Raw genomic sequence first — 23,975 nt, forward strand, 5'->3', positions numbered from 1 at the left:
ACTGACTGCTCTTCGAGAGGTCCTGAGTTCAATTCCCAGCAACCACATGGTGGCTCACAACCATCTACAATTGAATCTGATGCCCTCTTCTGGCCTGTCAGCACACATGTAGAGCATTCATACACAAAATATAAATAAAGAAAAGAGACAAGGTTTCTCTGTAGCTTTGGAGCCTGTCCTGGAACTCACTTGGTAGGCCAGGCTGGCCTTGAACTCAGGGAGACCTGCCTCTCAAGTACTGGGATTAAAGGCGTGCACCACTACCAGCGGGTGCCTTCACTTTGAATACAAAACTGTATTTTGATCGGATTATTTCCTCCCCACTTGGTAGGTTCAGATAAAATGTCTGTTGTTACTCTTTTTGGCCAGCGGTCCATCATCCATCAAAGCTCTTCCCTTGTTTTGTTTTGAAACACAGGTGGCACCACTGAGGCCCTGCAAAGTAGAGCCAAAAACTTCATGGTAAGTACACAAGCACCCAGTTCAGCATTCACCTGACGGGCACAGCGCTGCCACACAATGCGATGCCCACCTCCTCCTCCCTTACCCAGGCAAGCACTGCTAGCTTGTCATAAACATCACTTAGCACAGACGGTCCCTTTGTAACTTGTTTGAAACATTTTTTTTCCTCTCCAAGGCTAATGAGGACGGTCACAATGATACGTACATCTTGACCAGGAACCCTGAACGTCTCCCCACCTTCCATCTTGCGCTCTGTGCTCCAGCGAGTACCGGACAGAGTTGTGAAGAACGCCTGGAAGCGTCTCGTTCTCACAGCCCCGCAATTTGGTTCCTCAAATTGTTCCCAACAGGAGGGACAGGAAACAGCACCCGGCTTTGGTGGCGGCTGCAGAGGAGGGGGTGAGAACTGTCCACTGTCCAGGCGGTATCGCATCGATCCCGGGTCTAAGGTCCGGCTGGATCACAATTACAGTCTCCCTCCCCCATCCGCCTTGTTGTCTGAGTTCCAGAGTCGCCACGTCCCTGGAGGCCCGGGTTTCCTTAAGAGGCCCTGCTGCTAGTCCGGCCAGGTGGGAGGAAGCAGGTCCGAGTCTGGTGGCCCTAGGTGGGCGGAGCCTGGTTGTGGCCGAAGCTAGGAGGTGCCGCTTCCCTGGCGCGTCCCTGCACCCCTGCGAGCTCTCAGTCCCCGAGCGACAGGTGCAGTGGCCGCGCGGCGGCGCCCCCGAGGGGAGGTCCCCGAGTGCCCGCCCCCCACCCGCCCCGTCTACGCCCCTCCCCTCTCTTCCCCTCCCCCGCCCCCCTCAGCCACCGGTTGCCAGCGATCCCGCTGCCGGGTCCCTGCGGAGCTTCCGAGCACGCGCGCCGACGAGTGGGGACACTCGCGGGTCTGACCCCGGAGGCCACCCCCGGCGCGCCCGCCACCCGCCGGTCTCGATTCCCTATCCCTGGCCGGCGACCCTGGGCCCAGGGAGCTCGCTGGGTGGGGGTAGGGTCCCCGGGGACCCGGGCCAGCTCCGGGCGCGACGATGGAGGAATCGCAGCGCCCGCGCTCGCACACAGTCACCACCACTGCCAGCTCCTTCGCAGAGAACTTCTCCACCACCAGCAGCAGCTTCGCCTACGACCGAGAGTTCCTCCGCACCCTGCCGGGGCTCCTGATTGTGGCCGAGATCGTGAGTGTCGGGCCGGGCGGGGCGGTGGGAGGCAGGTGGACCCGGCTGGCTCACGCGTCTCCAGCTCCGCCCACCGAGCTGGCTCCGGTCTTCCCGCGGGCTCCGGGAACGCTCTTGAGCTCAGCCTCGACTTCTTTGTAAAGTGCAAAACTCACATCCAGGTTCTTTCTCCTTGGGCTCTCTTGGGAACCGACGGTCGTGACCCTCAGGATGTCTTTTGCGGGCGGGTTCCTAGCTTGCTGTTTTCTTTCGAGGCTGGTGGCCTATCCCGGGAGCCGGATACTCGGTGGGCGTTTATTGATCTTGAGTGTCCGGAATACCTAGGGCCTCTCTCACCTGATCTCCACGTGCATGGGTCCCTGAAAACAAAGCTTTTCTCAAACTGACTCCTCCACAGTGCTGTGCTGGAACCCAGAGCCTCACGTGTTAGGCAGATGCACTACCACTGAGCCGCTCCCCCAGCTATAAGAAAATTCCCTAGTGTTAGTTATTGTAATTCTTTTAACCACCCTACTCCCTTCGGACATTTTCAGTTATAAAGGGGAGAAAATTTTCATTTTCGCAGTTATCTTCCTGTAGCCAGTTTGAGATAAATCAAGAACATTTCCCTGAATAAATCCTGGGAATCTCAGCCTCTTTGAGAACCTAAGTGATTCTGTACCGTTCTGGAGCACATCCTGGTGGGGGCAGGGCTTGCGCCTTCTCTCCCTTGGAAGCCAGGCCTTCCGCCTGGAGTTCTGTTGACAACTAGCGGCGGCCACTGTCTATTGTCTTCGCCCTCTGCCAGGGTGTCAAGTCCTGAAGAAGTTTCTGAGCTCATGTAGAGTCCCTGCAACGCTCCCCTGTGAAGGTGGTTGCAAGTAAGCTCCTTCTACACTTGAGGAAACTGGGGCCCAGAGAACGGGAGGAGTAAAGCTTACTCGTGGTGGTGGAGCTGAGATTCAAACCCATGCCTGCCTGCTTTTTTCTTGGTCTCTATTCTTACCTAAGGAGATTCAAGTTACACTGTCTAGTGGGGGTTCCCCCTTCTGTTGCATCTCTAGACCCAAGGAAGCATTTGTAGAATTGAATCTAACCCAGATGAAAGCGGGGGCGGGGTAATCGTGGTGTAGGGCGAGTTGGGACTTGGGTGGACTCTCTGAGAAACCTTTAGCAGCAGCTGTATGGATCCTGAGAGCCTGCTGCTGGCTTCACAGCCTCAGATCCCAAACCCACCGAGTCAGCTTCCGAGTGGTTCCCTTGCACAGAAAGCCGGGAAAGTGTTGGCTTAGCTCATTTCCCAAGAGGTTGGCATAGCCAGCTCGGAGGGTATCTGCAGCCCCAATAAATAGCCGAAAGTACTGGAGTCACCGCGCAAGGCCTGGTGTTAAAGAGCTCAACAAATATTTGCTGTGTGAGTGAAGGAGCTGGCGAGCTCTCCTGCTTCAGCAAAGCAAACAGACGCTCAAGTGACGGAGCCGCGCTTCAGCGGGGTAGGCCTGGACCCCCACCACTTCTTGTTTTCTGATTTATACCCACACACTCTCTGTTGCATCCTTTTTAGAAAATATAAGAGCAAAAGAAGAAACGTAAGGACTGGTCATCCCAGCACTAGAAATAACTACTGTTGACGGGTTGCCGTGGGTCTCTGTAGATTGCAGCGAGCTTTTTGAGAGATGGGAAACCTTGCAGATAAAATCATCCACGTGTGTGCATGGGCGTGTATGGGTGTGTTCGCTCACCTATACACTTGTGGAGGCCGGGGAGCAAAGTGGAGATGTCTCCCTCTATTCCCCTCCTTCTTTATTTGGGAGGGGGGAAGTGGCATGTGGAGGTCAAAAGACAGCTTAGGGCAGTCAATTCTCTCCACCATGTGAGTCCTTGGGACTGAAAACAAGTTGTCAGGCTTGGTGGCAGACACCTTTGTCCACTGAGCCATCTTACCAGCCCTCCACCTTATTAATGTCACTGAACCTGGACATTTGGTGAGCCTTTGGGATCTGCCTGTCTCATACCCTGAACACTGGCATTCTAGGTGTGTACCACCACACCCAGATTTTCCATGGATGCTGGGGATGCAAACTCTGGTCCTTATGTTTGTGCAGCAGGCTCTTTATACACTGAGCCATCTCCCCAGTCTGTACTTATCTTTGCTGGACAGAGCTAACTGTGCCTGTTTTAAAAAGCCAAATAACCCCTGAGTAGGGTGATGATGGTGCACACCTTTGATCCCAGCGCTCAGTGGGCAGAAACAGGCTGATCTCCGAGTCTGAGGTCAACCTGGTCTACAGAAGGAGGTCCAGGACAGCTGGGACTACACAGAGAAACCCTGTCCTGAAAAACCAGATAAATGTGAAATAATAGAGAACAAACCCTGTTTCCTAGTATCTGTCATTCAGATTGCTTGCCTGGTCTTCTGTTGGGGGAGGGGCGGAGAGGAGTGGCTGCCACTCAACCTAATACTCAATGCTGTGCCATGGCAACTCTTATGTTGAAACCAAATTATAGGGGTTCCTTTTCTTTTACAGTTTTATTACAAGCTAGTAACAGCCCGTACTTGACCTGTGAATTGTAGGATACTGCAATCTTTGTAATGATTACAAGCACTTGAAACAGAATCAAAGGGATTGCAACAATCTCAGTTAATTGAACCCTTCCTGTTATTGGTGACTTTCAAATGAATTGTGGCATCCGTGTAATAATGCTCAGTCCTGTTTTTATTTACTTAACTGTCACAAGCAAACATGCCTGAGGAAGCACAGACTGGGTGGAGGGGGGCGGGTGCGAGGTCTAAATCAGCACCTTATCAGCTCCTTTTCAAAAGAGTGAGTGGTTTCCACTTCGCAGAAGTCTTTGCGGAAAACTTAGAAAAGGGCCAGTGAGGGAAAAGAAACTTTAAAAGGATGAACTATTGTCTCCCCTCCCCGCAAGGTGGTTCTTCCAAGGCATGGTGCCCTGCCACACCGAGAAGTGGAGAGTGTCTTGAAGTCGCGATTGTCATCGTGCAGGAGATTCCATTGCTTGGTTAGTGCCTCGCGCAGGCTAGGGATGCCAAACGTCTTGAAAGGTGTAGGATGGTTCCAGGACAGAGACATGCCGTGGGCCTACTTTTCGCGGGTGGGCCCTCTTGGTGCACCATTGTCGTTCTTCACCCCTCGGGGTCCGTCGTTCTGGAGTTTCTTAAGAGTTATGTGCTACTATGCGTACTTGTTAGAAAACACAGCCCCATCAACGGCTTTGCTTGTTTCTTGCTGTGGCTCTGGAGGTTCATGGCTTGTCCACTTGACAGGATGTCATGACCTGGGAGACAGGCCTCTGCTCGTCTGCGAGGGAGTTTCTAGATTGGGTGGATGGTGGTGGCCGAACTCAGCCTGAGTGTAGCAGCAGCATCCCAGGGCTGGGGTCCTAAGCTGAGTAAGATGGAGACCGAGAGCCGAGCACCAGTGTTTGTACTCTCACCCCCTTCCTGGCTGTGGGTGCAGGGAGGCCGGCTGCGCCATGCTTCCGTCCCCACAATGCACTGTACCCTGGAACCGTGAGCCGAACCAAACTCTTCCTCCCTTCGTTGCTCTTCTCTGTGTCTCCGCATTGAAAAAGGCAACTAATACAATGATCATCCAAACTCCTACAGTTATTGTCTCCCAGATTCACCCCCTTCTGCTCTCACCCAATAGCCTGACCACTGTGTACGATCTCATCTGCTGTTGTTTTATCCAGTGAGGCAGAGGGAGAAGAGATTGGATCTGGGCCCGAGCCCCCAGGATTCCTGTCGGTCCAGCAGACTGGCTGGCAGCTCTGTCCATCTGCTCTTTCACCTGGCTTTAATACCCGTCCATTGCCCCTGATTCTCACCAACAGTCACTTCCCCATCTCTGCGGGTTTCTTGCACCCAGCTCTGTTCAATTACTTAATCCAAGCAGGTCCCTCCCTCCCAATATGGAGCGCTTCACAGATTTGCCTTGGCATCTTTGCGCTGGGGCCACGCTGTCCTCTCTGTGTCATTCCAGTTTTAGTGGGTGAGCCGCCGAAGTGAGCACCTGTCGTTTCTTGCTAACGCTGGATACCTTTTCTCACTAGCCCCATTCTTTTTTGTTTTTCTAAAGATTGTTTTATTTTTAATCATGTGTGTTCACCTGTGTTGGTGAATGGGTTTGTGCACACGCGTGGAGGTGCCCTCAGAAGTCAGAGGCGTAGATCTTCCGGAGCTGAAGTTACAGGCAGTTGTGAGCTAGCCAGTGTGGGTGCTGGAACCTGAGCTGTGTCCTCTGCAAGAGCAGCAAGTGCTCTAAACCACTGAGCCATCTGCCCAACCTGCTGTGTGTATTCTTAAAATTTTATTCTTTCCCAATATTTTATAATGCACTTTAATCATATTTGCTCCCCTTTATCCCCTTTTCCCTTCTTTCTTTTTCTTCTTCATTCACTTATACCACCCCCCCCCCTTTTCTTTTCTTGTCTTGTGAGACAGGGTCTCACTATGTGGTCCTGGCTACACTGAAACTCACTTGTGCCTCTTGAGTTTGGAGATTGGGGTTAAAGGCATGATCTGCCATTGCTCTATTCTTGTTTGTTTGTTTGTTTGTTTTTTGGTTTTGTTTGTTTGTTTGTTTGTTTGTTTTGAGACAGGGTTTCTCTCTGTAACAGTCCCGACTGCCTTGGAACTCACTGTAGACCAGACTGGCCTCGAACTCACAGAGATCAGCCTGCCTCTGCCCCTACCCCCAGTGCTGGGTTTAAAGGTGAGAGCCACCACTGCCAGGCTCTTTACTCCATTGTTTTTGTTTTGATGCATCCTTTATTACATAACTCCCTGACCAACTTGCTTTTGTCTTTTTTAAAAAGTATTTATTATTTTTTGTGCATGGGTATCCTGCCTGCATGGGTATTTGTGCCTGGTGTATGAAGAAGCCAAAAAGGGGATCTAACGATCCCCTGGAACTGGAGTTATAGATAGTTGTGAGTGGCCACATGCATGCAAGAGCAGCCATTTCTTTTTTTTTTTTTTTGTAATTTTATTAAATTATAAAAGTTTCCATTTCCGCCCCTCCGCCCACCACCCTCCCACTCCCCCCACTCCCTCTCCTCCTCCCTCTCCATCCCTAAGAGCAGTCAGGGTTTCCTGCCCTGTGGGAAGTTCAAGTTCCTCCCGCCTCCCTCCAGGTCCAGGAAGGTGAGTGTCCAGACGGACTGGATCCGCAAAATCCAGTATATGCAGAGGAAACAAGTCCCAGTGCCATTGTCAATGGCTTTTCAGAAAGACTCCGGGCCAGCCACATTCAGAGAATCCGGCCACATTCAGAGAATCTGGTTGGATTGCGTCCTCGTTCAGTCCCGGTCCAACTGGCCTTAGTAAACTCTCATTAGATCCGTCCCCTTGTATCAGTGGGTGATAGCATCCCTCGCAGTCCTTATTTCCTTTTTCATTTTCTTCGTCCTTCTGCTCCTCATTTGGACCTTGGGGGGCTCAGTCCGGTGCTCCAATGTGGGTCTCTGTCTGTATCGCCATCCATCGTGGGATGAAGGAAGAGCAGCCATTTCTTAACCCCCTAAACATCTCTCTAACCCCGCCCCCTTACTCCAGTCTTTATGATCACATGTATCCCAGAAACATTCAGACTCCTACTGTTGAATATGTGTTTGTTTCCTTCTTTGAAAAACATTTTTGTTTGTTTGTTTTTTGACAGGCTCTTTGCAGCCCTGGCTGTCCAGGAACTCACTGTGTAGACCAGGCTGTCCTTGAACTCATTGAGATTCACCCGCCTCTGCTTCCCAAGTGCTAGAATCAAAGGCTTTCCACCTGACTTCGAGCAACATTTTAGCAAACATCTTTGAAACATCCTTAAGGCTAAATGAGTCAGGCACACCTTTGACCCCACACTTGGGAGGCAGCCGGAGGATCTTTAAGAGTTCAAGGGCAGCCTGGTCTACAGAGTGAGATCCAGGAAGGAATCCCTCTGGCTCATTTTACTCTTAGAATACTTAGAATCACTTCTAAAGGATGAGGGCACGGTGGTGCGTGCACTTTGTAAGGGTGCCTGTGTGAGCGTGGGTAAGGGGTTATTTACTTGAACAAGGACAACTTACCAGGGACCACACCACTAAGGAATGGGACTCCCCTCCCCAATAAATATTAGCTACCTATGGCTCTTTAGGGAGGGATGGGGTCTTGGGAAGGTCTCAAGCAAGCAGCCACAGCTGCTGTAAGCCTGGGGGTCCAGCAGTCATGTCCTCCAGGAGACAGCATTTCACCCCTCTCCACCCCATCCTCCAATTCTTCCTTCCTGCCCCTACTCCTGCTGTTCCCTGAGTCGGAGCAGGGGAGATACAGATATCCCATGTAGGGCAAAGCATTCAACTGGTCATTTAGTCAGGGCACCTCGACCAGTTACTAGTCTCTGCATTCACTGTCACAAGCTACAATAGAAGGCTCCCAGGCCCAGGCTGAGGGCAGCACCAGTCTATGGGTGTAAACAGAAGTATTTAGAAAGTTTGATATGGGGTTGGGAATTTAGCTCAGTGGTAGAGCACTTGCCTAGCAAGCACAAGGCCGTGGGTTTAGTCCTCAGTTCCAAAAACAGTAAAAATGCAAAGTATGATACCATGTCCATCTATCAAAGAAAACATTAGTGCCCCCCTGGGGTGGAGGCTGTGTCCTCCCTAGCCATGATTTCATGACCAGGGTTAGTTTTACTGAGATCTGACTCATTTGTAAAGTTGACCTTTTATAAGGTGCACAGTTCCAGGGATCATAGATGATTATAAGTTTGGACAAATTGTCCCCATTAGCTAATTAGAACTTCACCTCATTAAAGAGCATTGTACCTGCTAGCAGGCACTCCCCATTCTTCCCATTTGTCTGCCTGGGGGAAATCATTAACCTGCATTTGCCTGCTTTGCACATTACATGGAAATGGAGTTCTGCACCACACGGTCCTTAGGCTTCGAAGGCTGCCATCATGCTTCCAAGAATTATCCGTGCAGTCCACAAAATGCTTTCTGCACAGGCATGAGGATCTGAGTTTGGATCCCTGGCACCCGCGTAAAAAGCTGAGTGAGGTGACAGGCACCTGTAACCCCAGTGCAAAGAAATAGAGACAAATGGATTAGCAAGCTTACTGGCCAGTGATGGCCCAGGTCTAATGAGAGACCGTCTCAAAAAAAAAAAAAAAATAGTGTGTAGAGCAATGGAGGAAGACATCTGAAATCAACCTCTGGCTTCTACATGTGCACTCATGGGCAAGTGTATGTGCACATGCATGCATACTACACACACACACACACACAAGCCTATAGACATACACACAAACATCCGTTCTGTAGAGTGTGTGAGTATTTTATTATTTCTGTAGTCAAGTGCTACTCCATCCCATTAATGAGTACATGACTTGGTTTTTGCATTCACCACTGGGAAAACATTTGAGTTGTTTCCATATTTGACTATTATGACTACCATGAACCTTAATGGACAGACTTCTGCAAAAGACATGGAATTTGTTTGTTTGTTTGTTTGTTTTGCTTATTCTTTGGGGCATTTAGCTAAAGAAATGGAATCACATAAGGTTGTTAGGAATAATCTTAAGATGAGCCTCTCTGCCGACTCAAATGACTCAAATGATGGTTCCAATGGGAACAAATTAGACTGAATAAAAGATGCCTACGTTTAATGTAGCACTCCTGGGTGGCTGGGAGAGCATGGGGTGGGGAGAGACAGCAAGCAAAACCCAAAGACCACTGTTTCTTCTCTGGTTGTGTGGGAGTGGTCCTGACCCTTCCTGGCAAGGGGTCAATGCTTGGCAAGCTTTTTGGAGGTAGAGTCCGCACCAAGGAGAGGGGGCTTCCAAAGATGGATGCTGGGTGACTCAGGTTAATGTCTTGAGGCTTCAGTAGACTGTTTCCAAAGCAACTGAATTGCTTGCTATCCCATCAAGGATACGAGGCCTTCATTTCTCGCCAGGATGGACTTTGGTTCTAGTCATACCGTCGGGTGTGAAGCCATTCACCATTCTGGATTTGGTTTGGTTTTCCATGCTGACCAAAATCCCTGAGCAATCTTCCTGTGTCTTTTTGTTTTGTGTGTGTGTGTGTGTATATACATATATGTCTATATCTATATCTATCTGTATCTATCTATCTATCTATATCTATTTTTTGAAAAATGTCTATTTAAATCCTTTGCCAATTTAAAGATTAATTTGCACATGTGTGTATGAGTGTGTATATGTGGACGTACATGTTGTTGGGGGTGAACATGCCATGAGTATATGTAGAACTTCTAATGTCTACCTTATTTTGAGACATGGTCTCTCTTTGGCCTGGAGTGTACAGTTAGCCTGGTGGCCACTGATCCCCTGGAATCCTCCAATCTCTGCCTCCCCAGCTTTGGGATTACAAACAAGCATTACCATAGTAGGCTTCCCCCCCCCCCCCCAAATATAAATCTCTGTAGCCAGAGTGATGACGCAAGCCTTTAACGCCAGCAGTGGCAGGCAGATCTCTATGAGTTCGAGGCCAGCTTGGTCTACAAAGTGAGTTCTGGGACAGCCAGGGCTACAAAGAAAAACCGTGTCTGAGTGTCTGTAAAGCAAGCATTTTACTGACTGAGCTATTTCGCCAGACCTGGTTTGCTTTTTGTCCTGAGTTCTCTGTAGAACCAGCTGTAAAGTCCTCAGCAAATCCACCCACGCCGTGAAAACTCTCCTCCCAAGCTAGAAGTTGATTTTTTTCCCCACTTTTCTTGATAGTGTTCTTTGACTTGCATTGTGATAAAGTCCAGTTTTTCCTTTTTTCTTCTTATAGGTTTATTTCTTTTTGTTTTATGTGTGTGAGTGCTTTGCCTGCATGTATGTGTACCGTGTGTATGCATGGTACTGGCAGAGGTCAGAAGGTGCCTCTGCAACTGGAGTTACAGGTGGTTTGAGCCACCATGTGGGTGCTGGGAACTGAACCTGGGTCCTCTGCAAGAACAGCCGGTGCTGATAACCACTGAGTCATATCGCTAGCCCCCAGTTTTTCCTTTTGTTGTATGTTCATTTTGTCATTTCCGGGAAATCTTTGCCTAATTAAGTCATAGTCATTCGCTCCTTTAGTTTTATGCGCGAATCTTTTTATATAGTACGTGGTAAAGATTCCACCTCGGTCTTCTGCACACGGTTGTCCAGTTGTCCCAGCACTGTTGACAAGCCTCCTGCCTCAGCATAGATCAGCGGCTCCCATAGGAGCTGTGCTTAGTGGCGGGACATGTATTTGTCTGTTTCCTTGTTTGTTAGTGACAGTGCCTCTTGTACTGCAGGCCGGCCTCAGCTCACTGTGTAGCCAGTGGTGGTCCGCCTCCTGATTGCTGGGATTACAGGCCTGCTCCACCACACCCGTTCACATGGCTGTCGACTGAACCTCAGCTTGCTGGGCAAGCTCTACCGACAGAGTGACACCTCCAAGCCTTTTGGTTTGGAGATGAGGTCTCCTTTGTAGACCAGGCCTCAACCTCTGAGGGCTAGGATTCAACACCACCACACCTAGTGGGATCGTAACATTAAAGAATCTTTTTTTTTTTTTTTCCTGAGACAGAGTTTCTCTACCTAACAACTCTAACTATCCTAGAACTCATTCTGTAGACCAGGCTGGGCTCGAACTCACAGAGATCCTCCTGCCTCTGGCTCCCAAGTGCAGGGATTAAAGGCATGAGCCACCACTCCCGCTAAGAATCTTTTTTAAAAACAAAATATCTATTTATTTATTTATTTATTTATTATGTATACAATATTCTGTCTGTGTGTATGCCTTCAGGTCAGAAGAGGGCACCAGACCTCATTACAGATGGCTGTGAGCCACCATGTGGTTGCCGGGAATTGAACTCAGACGTTGGAAGAGCAGTGATCTTAACCTCTGAGCCATCTCTCCAGCCACCCCCACCCCGCTAAGAATCTTAAAGTTTAAAAACTACCGTAGGAAACCGAGAGATCTGCTTATTTTACCGAGCTGAGTTTATTTAGACTTTGTAAAAGATTAATAGAAGGATCTCGCTACGGTTGTGAATGGTTTGGCTTTGCGGTTGCAGTGGAAAGATTACATCAACTTCAGTCCTGTCAGTTCTGAGCCAAAGAAACCCTGAAAAACCTCGGGAGAATTGATTTTCCAGAGGTCCAAGCTTAATGACCTGAAACTCCAACCTTGTTTCTTATCTCGCCTGCCCTTTCCTTCCCATATCCCAAATCTAATTATAAGAGGTTCCGTCTGAGGGGGAAATTCAGAGGGAAGATAGCTGTATTTATTTAAAATTTGCCTTGTTTCTAGAGAAATCTCTGTCGGCATCTGAGATCACTGGGGAGAGTATTCACCTGGAGCAGGCTCACAGGGGCTCCTAGAAGCAGATGCTTCAGAGCTGCTTCCTTAGCGGCTGTCACTGTGACCATAGTCAAGATGGGGAGGTGCTGTACAGCTCTCGGCTCCTGGTTACCTTCGCGAGGGAGCGGGGAGCCTGTGTGCTGTGTTTTCGGTATCACAAGGCAAGGCGTTTCCTTAGAGTTGGAGATGTTTGAGGGTGTCTACGATAGCGATATCTGCGTTGATAGCTAATAGTCTATGTTGAATAGTCTGCTGGGGTATGGGGGCATGGGTCACTAGCTTGGAGAGTTTGCCCTGCAAGCATGAGGATCGGAGTTCAAATCCCCAGAACTGTCACCTGTAATCCCTGGCTATAGGACTATTGTGGGGCAGACAGGACACCTGTTCTCCTCTGGCCTCAGTTCCTATCCCTGAATGCATGTGCACATTTGCACACACCCCCCCAACTAATGTCAAAGGACCTTTAACTCTGATAGAACTTTCCAGGGGTTTCCTTTTCTTTCATATTCCTCGTCATGACTTAATGTTTATACGGCCTGGGAAGCTAATGCCAGATTTTGTTTTGTTTTGTTTTATGTCTTATGTTTTGGTTTTTCACGAAAGAGTTTCTCTGTAGCTTTGTAGCCGGTCCTGGAACTCCCTTTGTAGACTAGGCTGGCCTCAAACTCACAGAGATCCGCCTGTCTCTGCTTCCCGAGTGCTGGGATTAAAGACGTCCATCCATAGCCACTACCCTGCGGATTTTTGTTTTTTAACTTTCTATTATGTAATTACGTTGACCTAACAAGAGGTGGGAGACCAGGGCTAGGTTAAATGGTCACAGTAAGACTGATTGACACAACTGGGAGTCTCGGTAACAGCTCAGGTGAGAGTTACGACTTGAGTTCTCTGTTCCCCATCTTCCACAGCACTTGGGAACTGGCTGCTGTGGTTATTTTGCTGACTCAGGCAAGTGAGAAGCAGTATGGTGTCTTCCCAGGCTCTCAAAACAAGGTTCCTCCCGCCCTCCCACCTTTCTACTTTTTGAGACAGATCTCAGGTAGGCTGGCCCTGAACACATGATCTTTCTTCCTTCACCTCCCAAATTCCGGGATTACACCACATCTGGCTCGATGTTTCCTCTGTTGACTGAGGTTTCTGTCCCTTCCTGTCCCGCAGCCGTTCAGTCCCAAAGAAACACACAGAGGCCCACATTAATTATAACTGGTTGGCCTATTAGCTCAGGCTTCTTATTAACTCTTACATCTTAACCCATTATTCTTGTCTGTGTTAGCCATGTGGTTTGGTACCTTTTATCATTGAGGCATTCTCATCCTGCTTCCTCTGTGTCTGGACTGCAGACTGTGTCTTTCCTCTTCCCAGAATTCTCCTGTTCTGCCTTGTTGCCCCGCCTAAACTTCCTGTCTAACTACTGGCCAATCAGTGTTTTATTAAAATAATACAAGTGGTGAGATTAAAGACCATTGTCCCACGGCATTCCTCCTTTTATCTGTTTAATAACTGGAATATTGTAAAACATTAAAATGTGTGTGTGTGTGTGTGTGTGTGTGTGTGTGTGAACCTGCGGGATGACTCATTAGGGAAAGGTACTTGCTGTCTGTCTTAAGGTTACTGTTGCTGTGATAGCAATTTGGGGAGTAAAGGGTTTATTTGGCTTACACTTCCACATCACAGTTCATCACTGAAGGGAGTAAGGATAGGAACTCACGCAGGGCAGGAACCTGGATGGGCCAACACAGAGGCCATGGAGGGGTGCCACTTGCTGGTTTGCTCCACATGGCTTGCTCAGCCTCTTGTAAAACCCAGGACAGCCAGCCCAGGGATGACAGCCACAATGGGCTGTTTCCCTTCCTCATCAATCACTATTTAAGAAAATGTCTTACAGGTGTGTCTATAGCTTATTTTATGGAGGCATTTTCTTAATTGAAGCTTTGTCCTTAAATGAGTTCAATGTTCTTCTGGAAGACTCATTCCCAGCACCCACATCTGGTGGCTCATGACCATCTGTAACCTCAACTCCCGAGAATCAGATCTCGTTTCTAGACTCCACAGGCATCCTCACACAGAGGATACATACATATAAATAAACAAACAAATCTTTTAAAAAAATGTTTTTAAGTTGAAGAGAAGTGACCACAAAATTGCCCTCTGACGTCCGTAAGTGCTGAGGCATATGTGTGCACACACGTTATACAAACCACATATATAAACAATAACCCTTTTAGAACAGGTTTTTGTTTAAGAGTTGTAATTTTCTTTTCCTGTTTTGGTTGTCGTTTGTTTTTATTACTTATTTATTTTGAGACTTAGTCTCACTATACATCCCTCACTGGCCTCGAACTTGCTATGTAGACCAGGCTGTCCTGGAACTCAGAGATCTGCATTCCACTGTCTTCTGAGTGCTGGGATTAAAGGCACGTGCCACCATGATCAACCAAATAAAGTTTGTTTGTTTGTTTGTTTGTTTTAAACAAAGAAAACCCCCAACTATACACAGCTTAAAGCTCAAACTTTAGACAACTAACCATATGCCAACTGGGTTTATTTCCCATGGTTCTGAAGACTGGGGAGTCAAGATCAAGGGAGTGGGACTGAGAAGAATTACATGCTCATCGAGCATGCTTGAGGACCCAAGTTCTGGTCCCCAGGACCGTGTCAAAAGCTGGGTACAGTAGTGTGCGTATATAACCTCAGGACAAAGGGAGGCAGATGGGGGATCCCTGGGGCTCCCACACCAGCTGGCCGAGCCTACTTGGCTAGCTCCAGGCTAGTGAGAGACTTTTTCAAAACACAAGGTGAAAGGCAGATGGATCTCTGTGGGTTCTAGGTCAACCTGGTCTACATAGCCAATTCTAGGTCAACCAAAGCGACATAGTGAGACTCTGTCTCAAAAACTAATTGTTATCATGATAATAAATAAAATTTTAGTAGGACAAGTGCTACATCTTGAAGCCCCCGGGTTATTCTGCCTTCTCCCCAGGTGTAAATACACCCACGTTTTTGCATTTTGTTCTGTTTCTTTAAGCATTTTTGGTAGTGATATTTTGTTTGTAATTTAACAAATAAAGCTTGCCTGAAGATCAGAGTGCAGAGCTAAGCCACTAGCAATAGTTGGCCGTAGAGGCCAGGCAGTGGTGGCGCACGCCTTTAATCCCAGCGCTAGGGAGGTGGAGACAGGGATATGGCTGGGCAGAGAGAGGAAGATAAGGCGGAGTTCAGACAGGAGCTCAGTTGCAGGCTGAGGTTTGGTGGGGACAGACGGTGTCTGAGGTTTTGCAGAGACAGCAGCAGTCTGAGGATTCGTAGAGATTGGGTCACCCTGTTGGTCTGAGCATTGGTAGAGGTAAAACCTCTCTAGTGGCTGGCTGCACTGATACTCTGGTCCTTCCGTTTTCACCCCTAATATTAATAAGAACCAGAAGAATTCATGCTACATCTGGCACCACATTCATGCTACGATCTTTAATCTGTATTCTGTAATATTTGAAATAAGCTTTTTTTTTAAATATTTATTTATTATGTATACAATATAGAGAGGGCACCAGACCTCATTACAGATGGTTGTGAGCCACCATATGGTTGCTGGAAATTGAACTCAGGACCTTTGGAAGAGTAGGCAGTGCTCTTAACCTCTGAGCCATCTCTCCAGCCCTGAAATAAGCTTTTTAAGAAAAATTTTTTAAAAAAAGATGTTTGTATTTCCTCGTGGGTAGACGTTTTCTACTGGGTAGACTCGAGCTGTGTGCGGTGAGTGTATCCCACAGAAGTGATGCTGTGTACTGTGTATCCTTCTGAGTGCAGCATGACAGTGTGCCGACGAGCAAGATGTCAGCGTCTCGTGATTAATAGAGGGGCTGAGGATGTAGCTCAGTTGGTAGAGGACCTGCCTAACGCAGGAAGTCCTAGGTCCCAGCCTCAGTACTGGGTGTGGTGGTGTAAATCCGTGTAACCCCAGTACTGGGTGTGGTGGTGTAAATCCGTGTAACCCCAGTACTGGGTGTGATGGTGTAAATCCGTGTAACCCCAGTACTGGGTGTGATAGTGTAAATCCGTGTAACCCCAGTACTGGGTGTGGTAGTGTAAATCCGTGTAACCCCAGTACTGGGTGTGGTAGTGTAAATCCGTGTAACCCCAGTACTGGGTGTGATGGTGTAAATCCGTGTAACCCCAGTACTGGGTGTGATAGTGTAAATCCGTGTAACCCCAGTACTGGGTGTGATAGTGTAAATCCGTGTAACCCCAGTACTGGGTGTGGTGGTGTAAATCCGTGTAACCCCAGTACTGGGTGTGGTGGTGTAAATCCGTGTAATCCCAGTACTAGGTGTGATAGTGTAAATCCGTGCAATCCCAGTACTGGGTGTGATAGTGTAAATCCGTGTAACCCAAGTACTGGGTGTGATAGTGTAAATCCGTGTAACCCAAGTACTGGGTGTGGTGGTGTAAATCCGTGTAACCCCAGTACTTGGAAGATAGAGGCCAGCCAGCCAGTGGTGGCGCACACCTTTAATCCCAGTGCTCCAGAGGCAAGCAGATCTCTGTGAGTTCAAGGCCAGCCTGCTCTACAAAGTGAGTTCCAGGATAGCTATCTAAGTGGCATGTACCTTGCTGCCCCTCAATGACTTGAAATCTGCGTCCCAGGAGCCTCCTGCACACTTGTGTGCTTGAATGAGCCCAGGCTTTCTCCATCGGTCCCTGCCCTCTCCTGGCTATTGTCCAATCCTAACATTTACAAGAAGCTAATGTATTTCATGATTTATGTTTTATGTATGTGTGAGCCACATGTGTTTCGTGCCCATGAAGGCCAGAAGACAGTGTCAGGTCTTTGGAGTTGACGTGACAGGCAGTTGTGAGCTGTCTGATGTGGGTGCTGGGAAGTGCCTTTCTCCTCAACAAGCCTTCTCTCTGCCCCTGCAGGCTGGATTCCAGTTCCCGCCTCACCGTTCCCACATAGTGAGCCCTAGAGGCTGATTCTTCCTGTGTCTTCTCCTCCTCCCTACCATCCCTCTTCAGAGGAGACACTGGTCAGGATGAACTCATTTTGTGCGGCTCCCAGAAGAACTTCCTTAGGAAACCGGGGACAACCTTTTCACCTGCTTGCATTATTTATTTATTTACTCACGAACTGAATAAGTAGCTGGCGTTTCCATGGTGCCGTTTTCCAGCCCCGTGGTTAGAGAGAATTGTTCAGTCTTGAAAAGAAGGCAGGGGTGTGCTGGAGGCAGCTCGGTTGGCAGAGCGCTTACCTGGCGAGCACATAGCACTGGGCTCCTCAGCCTGGCATAAACCTAGCAGAGTGGGACACAGCAGCAGTTCGGAGGTGGAGGCGGAGGGACTCGAAGTCCCTTGTCATCCATTGTTACGTAAAGATATTCCTTCAAAATAATAATTTGTTTTTTTTTAAGAACCAGGCCAGGGGGTAGAAAGGAACAGAATTCACCCTGCTGATTCTGTCCTCTGGGAAATGGACTGGACTCTGGGGGCTGGTTGCCTCGTGTCCACTAGAGTGGACAGAAACTGTGTTCTTTGTCCCAAACACATGACTCTGACCCTATTGAATTCATTGCCACTTCAGAAAAGCCAGCTATCAGAAGATTTAGATTTTCCGTAGGAAACGGAGCAAATCTTTCGTGCTAAGCCTGTACCGTGCTGAGCCTGTACTGTGCTGAGCCTGTGGTAATTATTTTGGATCCAGGAAGGACCTGCCCCCTGCACTTTTGACAGAGAGTGAGGCAAGCCTCACGCCTGAGTGTCAAGGGAGGCTAGGCAAGTGGCCTAGACCAGTTTGAAACCTGTTTTTCTCTTTTGACAGTCAAATGGCTTGGTGCCTGGGGCAGGTGGATGGCTAGCTACTGTGTAGGGTGCTGGGGATCAAACTCAGGGCTTTGCACGCGTGTGCGTGTGTGCATGCTGCCAGCAACTGCTTGTCAGACTTGTCCTTTCTCCCCGTCGCAGGCACTGTGTCTGGCACAGCACTTTGTACCTAGTGCACCAAGGATCAGTACCATTTGCTGAGAGACACACTTCCTGATACTGTTGCCAGCATTCTTTTTAATTCTCCACAGTGGGGTGGTTGGAGATGATGGAAATTTGACCAAACTGGCTTAAATAAAATCAAGAAGAAGGCTGACATATCGTACAGGTTGCAAGGGGCTGGGTTCACCATGGTAGGGCCTGCTTCCCTGTGGATTTCTCAGGAAGCTCTCTTTGCGGTCCAGAGACGGCACCCTGTCTCAGGTGTCCCTATAGTTAGATCCTGGGTTGCGGGGTGGACGGTTGTTAGAGATAGAATCTCATTGTATATTCCTGACTGGCCTGAGACTCATGTAGACCAGACTGGCTTTGAACTCACAGGGATCCACCTGCCTCTCTCTCCCAAGTGCTGGGATTAAAGTCGTGTGCCCCCACGCCTGGCAAATGAATTTATTTCTTCTTGGTGATAACCAAGTACAGAAGGAGGTCCCTGACTGACCTGGTTTTGTCACGCGGCTGTTGGTGGAAGACTCCCCGCTCCTAGGTCATCTTTTATTGGACATGGATAAACTCCCCATGGCCACTGAAGGGGAGGTGAACCAGGCAAAGACCTGTGGCAGTTCCTGTTGGAGATAGCCTCGTCCCATCTCCCAGAGACTCTGTGAGGCTTAAAGGGAGGGGCTTCTGGTGAGCATGGTGACAACCTGGAAGAGGCGGGAAAGGTTCAAACCAGGCCTGTGTCACCCTAGGTGGAGCCTTAATTCTCGATTCACTGCTCTCAGCTGTTTCTGAGACGCGAGGGGGGATACATCATACACACACGAGGACAAGAGGAAACCCCTTGCTCTTGTGCTTGGCAGTCAGAGCACCGAGATTTCCTGTACCCCTATCGTGGCAGGGTGTGGAGTTCAAGTTTAACCTTGGCTCTAAGCTCCGTTCCCCTGAAACTCCCCTGGTGACTGCCCTTGAAAAGAGCTCCCTCGGTGGCTGGAGGATGGGTCAGCCACCAAGAGCTCTTGTAGAGGACCCTGGTTAAGTCCTAGAACCCATATGGTCACTGACGACCATCTGTAATTTCAGTTCCAAAGGATCCAATGCTCTCTTCTGGCCTTCAAGGGCACTAGGCACACTCGTAATGCACAAATATATGTGCAGGGAAAACAATCATACACCTTAACTCGTGTGTGTGTGTGTTCCCTTTAAGCTGGGTGGGTGTGGTTTTAGAGTTCTGTAATCCCAACACTTGGCAGGTAGAGAGAGGAGGTTCAAGACTTTGTTGTCATCCTTGGGTGCATAGAAATGTCAAGGCCAGCCTAGGCTATGTCATGGGGGAGAGAGGGGAGAGACAGACAGGTTGGCGTAGAAACCTAGGATGGTCAAATGAAATCAAATGACAGAAGGCTCTCTCTCTCTCTCTCTCTCTCTCTCTCTCTCTCTCTCTCTCCCTGTCTTCCTTTCCCTCTGTCTCTCTGTCTCTGTCTCTTTGTCTGCCCCCCCCCACACCAGTTTGAGAATCAAGGTATCAGGGAGACTGTACTGGAGTAACAAAGACATAAAGGCAGGAAGCTGCTGGATTTTAACTGTTCCGTTTGGCTGTCTCTGCTCATTGGTTTGTTTGAGGCAGGGTCTCCCTGTGTAGCCCAAGCTGCCCTCGATCTTGCAGGCTTCCTGCCTCATCAGGAAGCCGGGACAGTAAGCACACACACCATACATGGCTCTCCACTAGTTAGAGTGAGGTGGTTCCCATGTCTTTTCTGTGAAACTTCATTTGTGAACATGTGTGAACTGGGAGCAGAGTCCAAGAGGGCATAACTATTCGTGTTTATTTGTCTTCATTCTACAGGACCTAGAAGTAAAAATATTTGGCTGAATGAATTCTCCATGCCAAAAAGGAAAAGGCCTGTCAATTGTTTGAGGGGAAAGTTTTGTTTTTTCCTGTCACTATTTTGGGAGCTCTCCGGTGTCTGGGCAGTTAGAGCAGGGAGATTCAGTTGTGCCTTGTGCCTGTTCTCAAGAAAGCGGGGATGGATGCGGCCTTAGACTTTTTGTTTCCTTGTTTTTGAGACACGGTCACACTGTGTAGCCCTGGCTGTCCTGAAACTCTATGTAGACCAGGCTGGCCTCATAGTCACAGAGATCTGCCTGCCTCTGCCTCCCAAGCGCTGGGATCAAAGGCCTAGGCCACCATGCCTGAACCAGGTGCAGATTTAATGTGGCTTCTCTTGTGAGAGAACCGTTGAAACTGATGCAGCAAGTTATGTGGATGCTCTCAGAGGCCCTGGCTAGTGTGGGCTGACCCTTTGCCCTCTGACCCAACAGAAGAACGACACAGGTCTGGTGAGGAGTAAGGACAGTCCTTGAATCTTGTTCCCAGTGAAGCATTGGTTATACACCAGAGATGGCTTAGTTGGAGGTCGTATACTAAAGGCAACATGCAAGGACCTGACATTATTCATGAAGATATGGCACGCACAGAAATAGTAAGTATACAAATGAGGCTACACTTTCAGCTCTAGGTAGGCTGAGGCAGAAGGACTGAGAGATTGAGGCCAGCCTGTGATACATGGTGAAACTGTGTCTCAAACAACAAATTATTATTATTATTATTATTATTATTATTATTATTATTATTATTAGGCAATAATAAGTAAGTGTAAAAATGGTACGATCTACTTAAGCTTAAGAATGTTCTGCCCATATCAGCTCTCTGGTTTGAATCTGAAGTACCAGAGTTATATAAGATGTTAATGTTAGGAGGAACTGGGTGATTGTGTAGACAATCTCTCTATCCCCCCCCCCCCTTTTAGGAACTTTTTATAAGTTTGTAATTAATTTTTAAAGGGGGAGGTTTGGGACTGGAGAGATGGCTCAGTGTTTAGCAGCATCTACTGCTCTTGCAAAGGATCTGAGTTTAGCTCCCAACACCCATTCGAGGTGGTTTGAAATTGTCGGTGACTCCAGAAGATCTGACGCCTCTGGCCTCCTCAGACACCGGCCCTCGTGTGCACCTAAACCCCGCCCCCATGTGCACCTAAACCCCGCCCCCATACACACAACTAAAACTGAACTAAAAGGGCCAGGCATTAGGATGGGTACCGAGCTGGAGTCAATCCCAGTCATTGTGCTGAATGGTAATTGTTTTTGTTTTTGTTTTTTTTCCACCTCAGCACTTAACCATGATTGCAGCTATGTGCAGATACACATCACCTCCAAACAGGGATGCTGTGTTTTCAGAAATGCATTATTACACAGTTTTGTCATGTAAGAACACCATAGATGTTGCTACAGAAACCTAGAGAACACATGTATGTATGATATGGCCTCAGACTGCTAGGATTGTCAAGTCCAGTGAAACCGGTCCAAACAAGAGATGTGACGGACGTAAGGTATTTGATGCTACCACCGGCATAACACAGAATACTGTTTACTTTGAGGGGGTATTATGTGTGTGTGTGTGTGTGTGTGTATCTGGGAGTGAACATGTGTGTGCTCCTGCACACATAAAACTCCAGTCCTGAGTGACTTATTGAATAGCAATGGCTCTTAACTGATAAGCTGTCCCTCTAGCCCCCAACATACTGTCTTACAGTAAACTTTATAAGTAGAAGTATTGTATAATATAATACTGATGAAAAACATGGTATAGAGAATACATAAACCACCTAGTTTATATACCAAGGACATACGGTGCGCCATCCTGCTACCCCTTTTTGTGACAGGCAGGGCAGTAGGTTGATTTACATGATCGTTACCATGCATTTCACTTAGACATCATCTTTGTAAGCTGAGCTTGTCACACAGCACACGACTGAATTTCCACTTTGCCTCACTCCCCGTGAGCACATGGATTCCTTGAAAGCAGAAGCCGTGTCTGTTTTTATTCCTCACTAATTCCCCGCCGCTGGCATGGTGTCTGACGCCCATATTTTATAGTCACGTGTTTGAGCACTGCAGTAATTGGGGTCATAGGTGACGTAACCCCTCTGGGGCCATCCTGTCTTGCTGCGGTGGGAACAATGACATTTCCTTGGGACACATGAATATATTCATCTGAGTCAGTAACGTTCAAGGCCTGCTAGAGAACAAGAGCTCCAGCTCGGAAGCTGACAGACTTTCCTGAAAAGCAAGGGCCAGGCGACACATTTCTGACTTTGCAAGCCATGTGGTCTCTACCAACTGTTGACCCACGTCTGCCGCTGTGGCTTGAAAACATTGATTACAATGTGCATCACTGAATTATGAGAATTTTAAATCCGTAAAATTAAAACCGAGCCAGGCTCGGTGACACACATACCTTTAACCCCAATGTGTGAGAGGTGGAGGCTGGGAGATCAGCAATTCAGGGTCATCTACAGTGACACGTTGAGTTTGAAGCCAGCTAGTGCTCCACAGTGAGACCCTGTGTCAAAAACAAACAAATTAATAAAGTTTCATTTAACAACACAACAAAGACAAATGACAAAATGGCAGCCAGATGTGGCTTTAAGGGCCACCAGTGGTTCATTGCAACAGGCGGTAGTACTGTTTGGGACATGCTTGTTCTCTACACTGCTGGCCACGGGTACACACAGCCGGACACGGTGGTCCCCCTTTGTCCTCAGTTTCCCTTCGTTTCTTTCAGTTACTTGAAGTCAACTATGGTCGGCACAGCGCAATGACATTTTGAGAGGCACTTGAATACTTTTATTAGTCCAACACTAAAGGTGTTCAGTTCTGTAACTGATTATTGTTAATGTTTCAATGTTGTGTTTTGTCACAGGCTCTGTAAGCACTTGGTCCCCAGTGAGGGGCAGTGTTTGGGAGGTTGTAGAGCTTGAAGAGAGTCGGAAGTAGGCCGATGTAGGTGGAGTATTTTTGTCCTGACCACCTGCTTCCAAATAACCAACACAGAGGCTTAATATTACTTATAAATGTGCAACCGATAGCTCAGGCTTGTTACTAGCTAACTCTTACATTTAAATTACCCCATATTCCTTATCTGTACTTTGTCACGTGGCTCATGGATTGTTACCTCATTTTTTATCGTCCTGCTTCCTTTGCAGCTGGCTGGCATCTCCCTGATTCCGCCCTTCTTCATCCCAGTACTCAGATTGATTGTCCTGGCTTGCTATAGGCCAATCCCTTTCTTTATTAACCAGTGAGAGTCATGCATATTCACAGTATACAGACAGGTTATTCCACAGCAGGCCACTGTGAGGCTTGAGACCTAGAGCCCGGCCTACTTCCTCTTTGCTTTCTGCTTCTCGTCCATCTCAGTGATGTGCCAAGCTGTAGTCTCCCACACCCAGGTCAGAACTGCAGCCACAGCCCCGCTCCATCGCGAAGCTGTGAGCTGCAATAAGGCCTTTCCTCTCCCCATGAATTGGTCTCGTCACAGAGATGAACACGTAGCTAACACAGTGTTAATCTCTAACTGACCTAGTCTATATATTGTGTTGCCCACTGACCCATGGTTCCAGCAGATCACTGGGGGGCTCTGGAGCACATCATGAATAAAGGGGGTCCCTGGTGGACATGTCAGTTCTTACCACACATGGATCTGCACACCTTCTCACTGGGCTGGGTAGCCACCCCTGAAGGCTAAGTAAACCCTGCCTTGATTTTTCTTTTAAGGCCAGAATTTTAATTACTAATATTATTATCAGTGTGTGTGTGTGTGTGTGTGTGCACGCACGCACGCGTGTGTGCACACGAGCATGTGAGGAACAGAGGACAACCTAAGGGAGTTAGTTTTATCTGCCATATGGATCTCAGGGTTCAAACTCAGGCGCCTTTATCTGTTGAGTCATCTCAGTGGCCACCGTGTCTGTATTTACTGTCGAAAGCCTTGTGATTCAGACACTATTTCCAGCAGGGATTGTCACTGTTGATCCTATCGGGCAACTTGATTGAATGGAGAAGCTGCTAGGAGAGAGAGCGCCTGTGAGGGTGTTTCCAGAGAGGATTAGCCAAGGGGAAGGGACTCCCTTGAATGTTCACAGCAATATCCCTAGGCCTGGGCCCAGCTGGAGAAAAGGGAAGGAGGAAGTTGGTGAGCACGGGTGCTCTCTC

General features: G+C 48.3%; 1 protein-coding gene, 1 long non-coding RNA gene and 1 other non-coding gene across 6 annotated transcripts in view; 1 reads left to right on the forward strand and 2 right to left on the reverse strand.

Annotated features, from left to right (window-relative positions):
* Positions 1-280: 280 nt before the first annotated feature.
* Positions 281-1,165, reverse strand: LOC125393092 (uncharacterized). Its single transcript, XR_007229696.3, has 2 exons — positions 668-1,165; positions 281-435 (listed from the first exon to the last, which is right to left on the reverse strand). It is a non-coding gene; the product is annotated as an uncharacterized LOC125393092 (long non-coding RNA).
* A 123-nt stretch (positions 1,166-1,288) lies between these two features.
* Positions 1,289-23,975, forward strand: part of Cmtm8 (CKLF like MARVEL transmembrane domain containing 8) — a 60,831-nt gene continuing 38,144 nt past the window's right edge. For 2 of the 4 annotated variants that reach the window (XM_048423210.3, XM_048423209.3), the window contains exons 1-2: positions 1,289-1,634; positions 4,545-4,637. In XM_048423210.3, coding sequence (XP_048279167.2) covers positions 1,488-1,634; positions 4,545-4,637 — 240 coding nt within the window. In that variant the 5' untranslated portion in view covers positions 1,289-1,487. The remainder of the gene's footprint in view (positions 1,635-4,544; positions 4,638-23,975) is intronic. The other 2 variants (XM_048423211.3, XM_048423212.3) reach the window with 1 other exon arrangement.
* On the reverse strand, positions 5,544-5,650 carry LOC125393804 (U6 spliceosomal RNA). Its single transcript, XR_007229959.2, has one exon. It is a non-coding gene; the product is annotated as a U6 spliceosomal RNA (small nuclear RNA).

This window comes from Myodes glareolus, chromosome 4 (genome assembly GCF_982192425.1).
Source record: "Myodes glareolus chromosome 4, mMyoGla1.1, whole genome shotgun sequence".
Taxonomy (NCBI): domain Eukaryota; kingdom Metazoa; phylum Chordata; class Mammalia; order Rodentia; family Cricetidae; genus Myodes; species Myodes glareolus.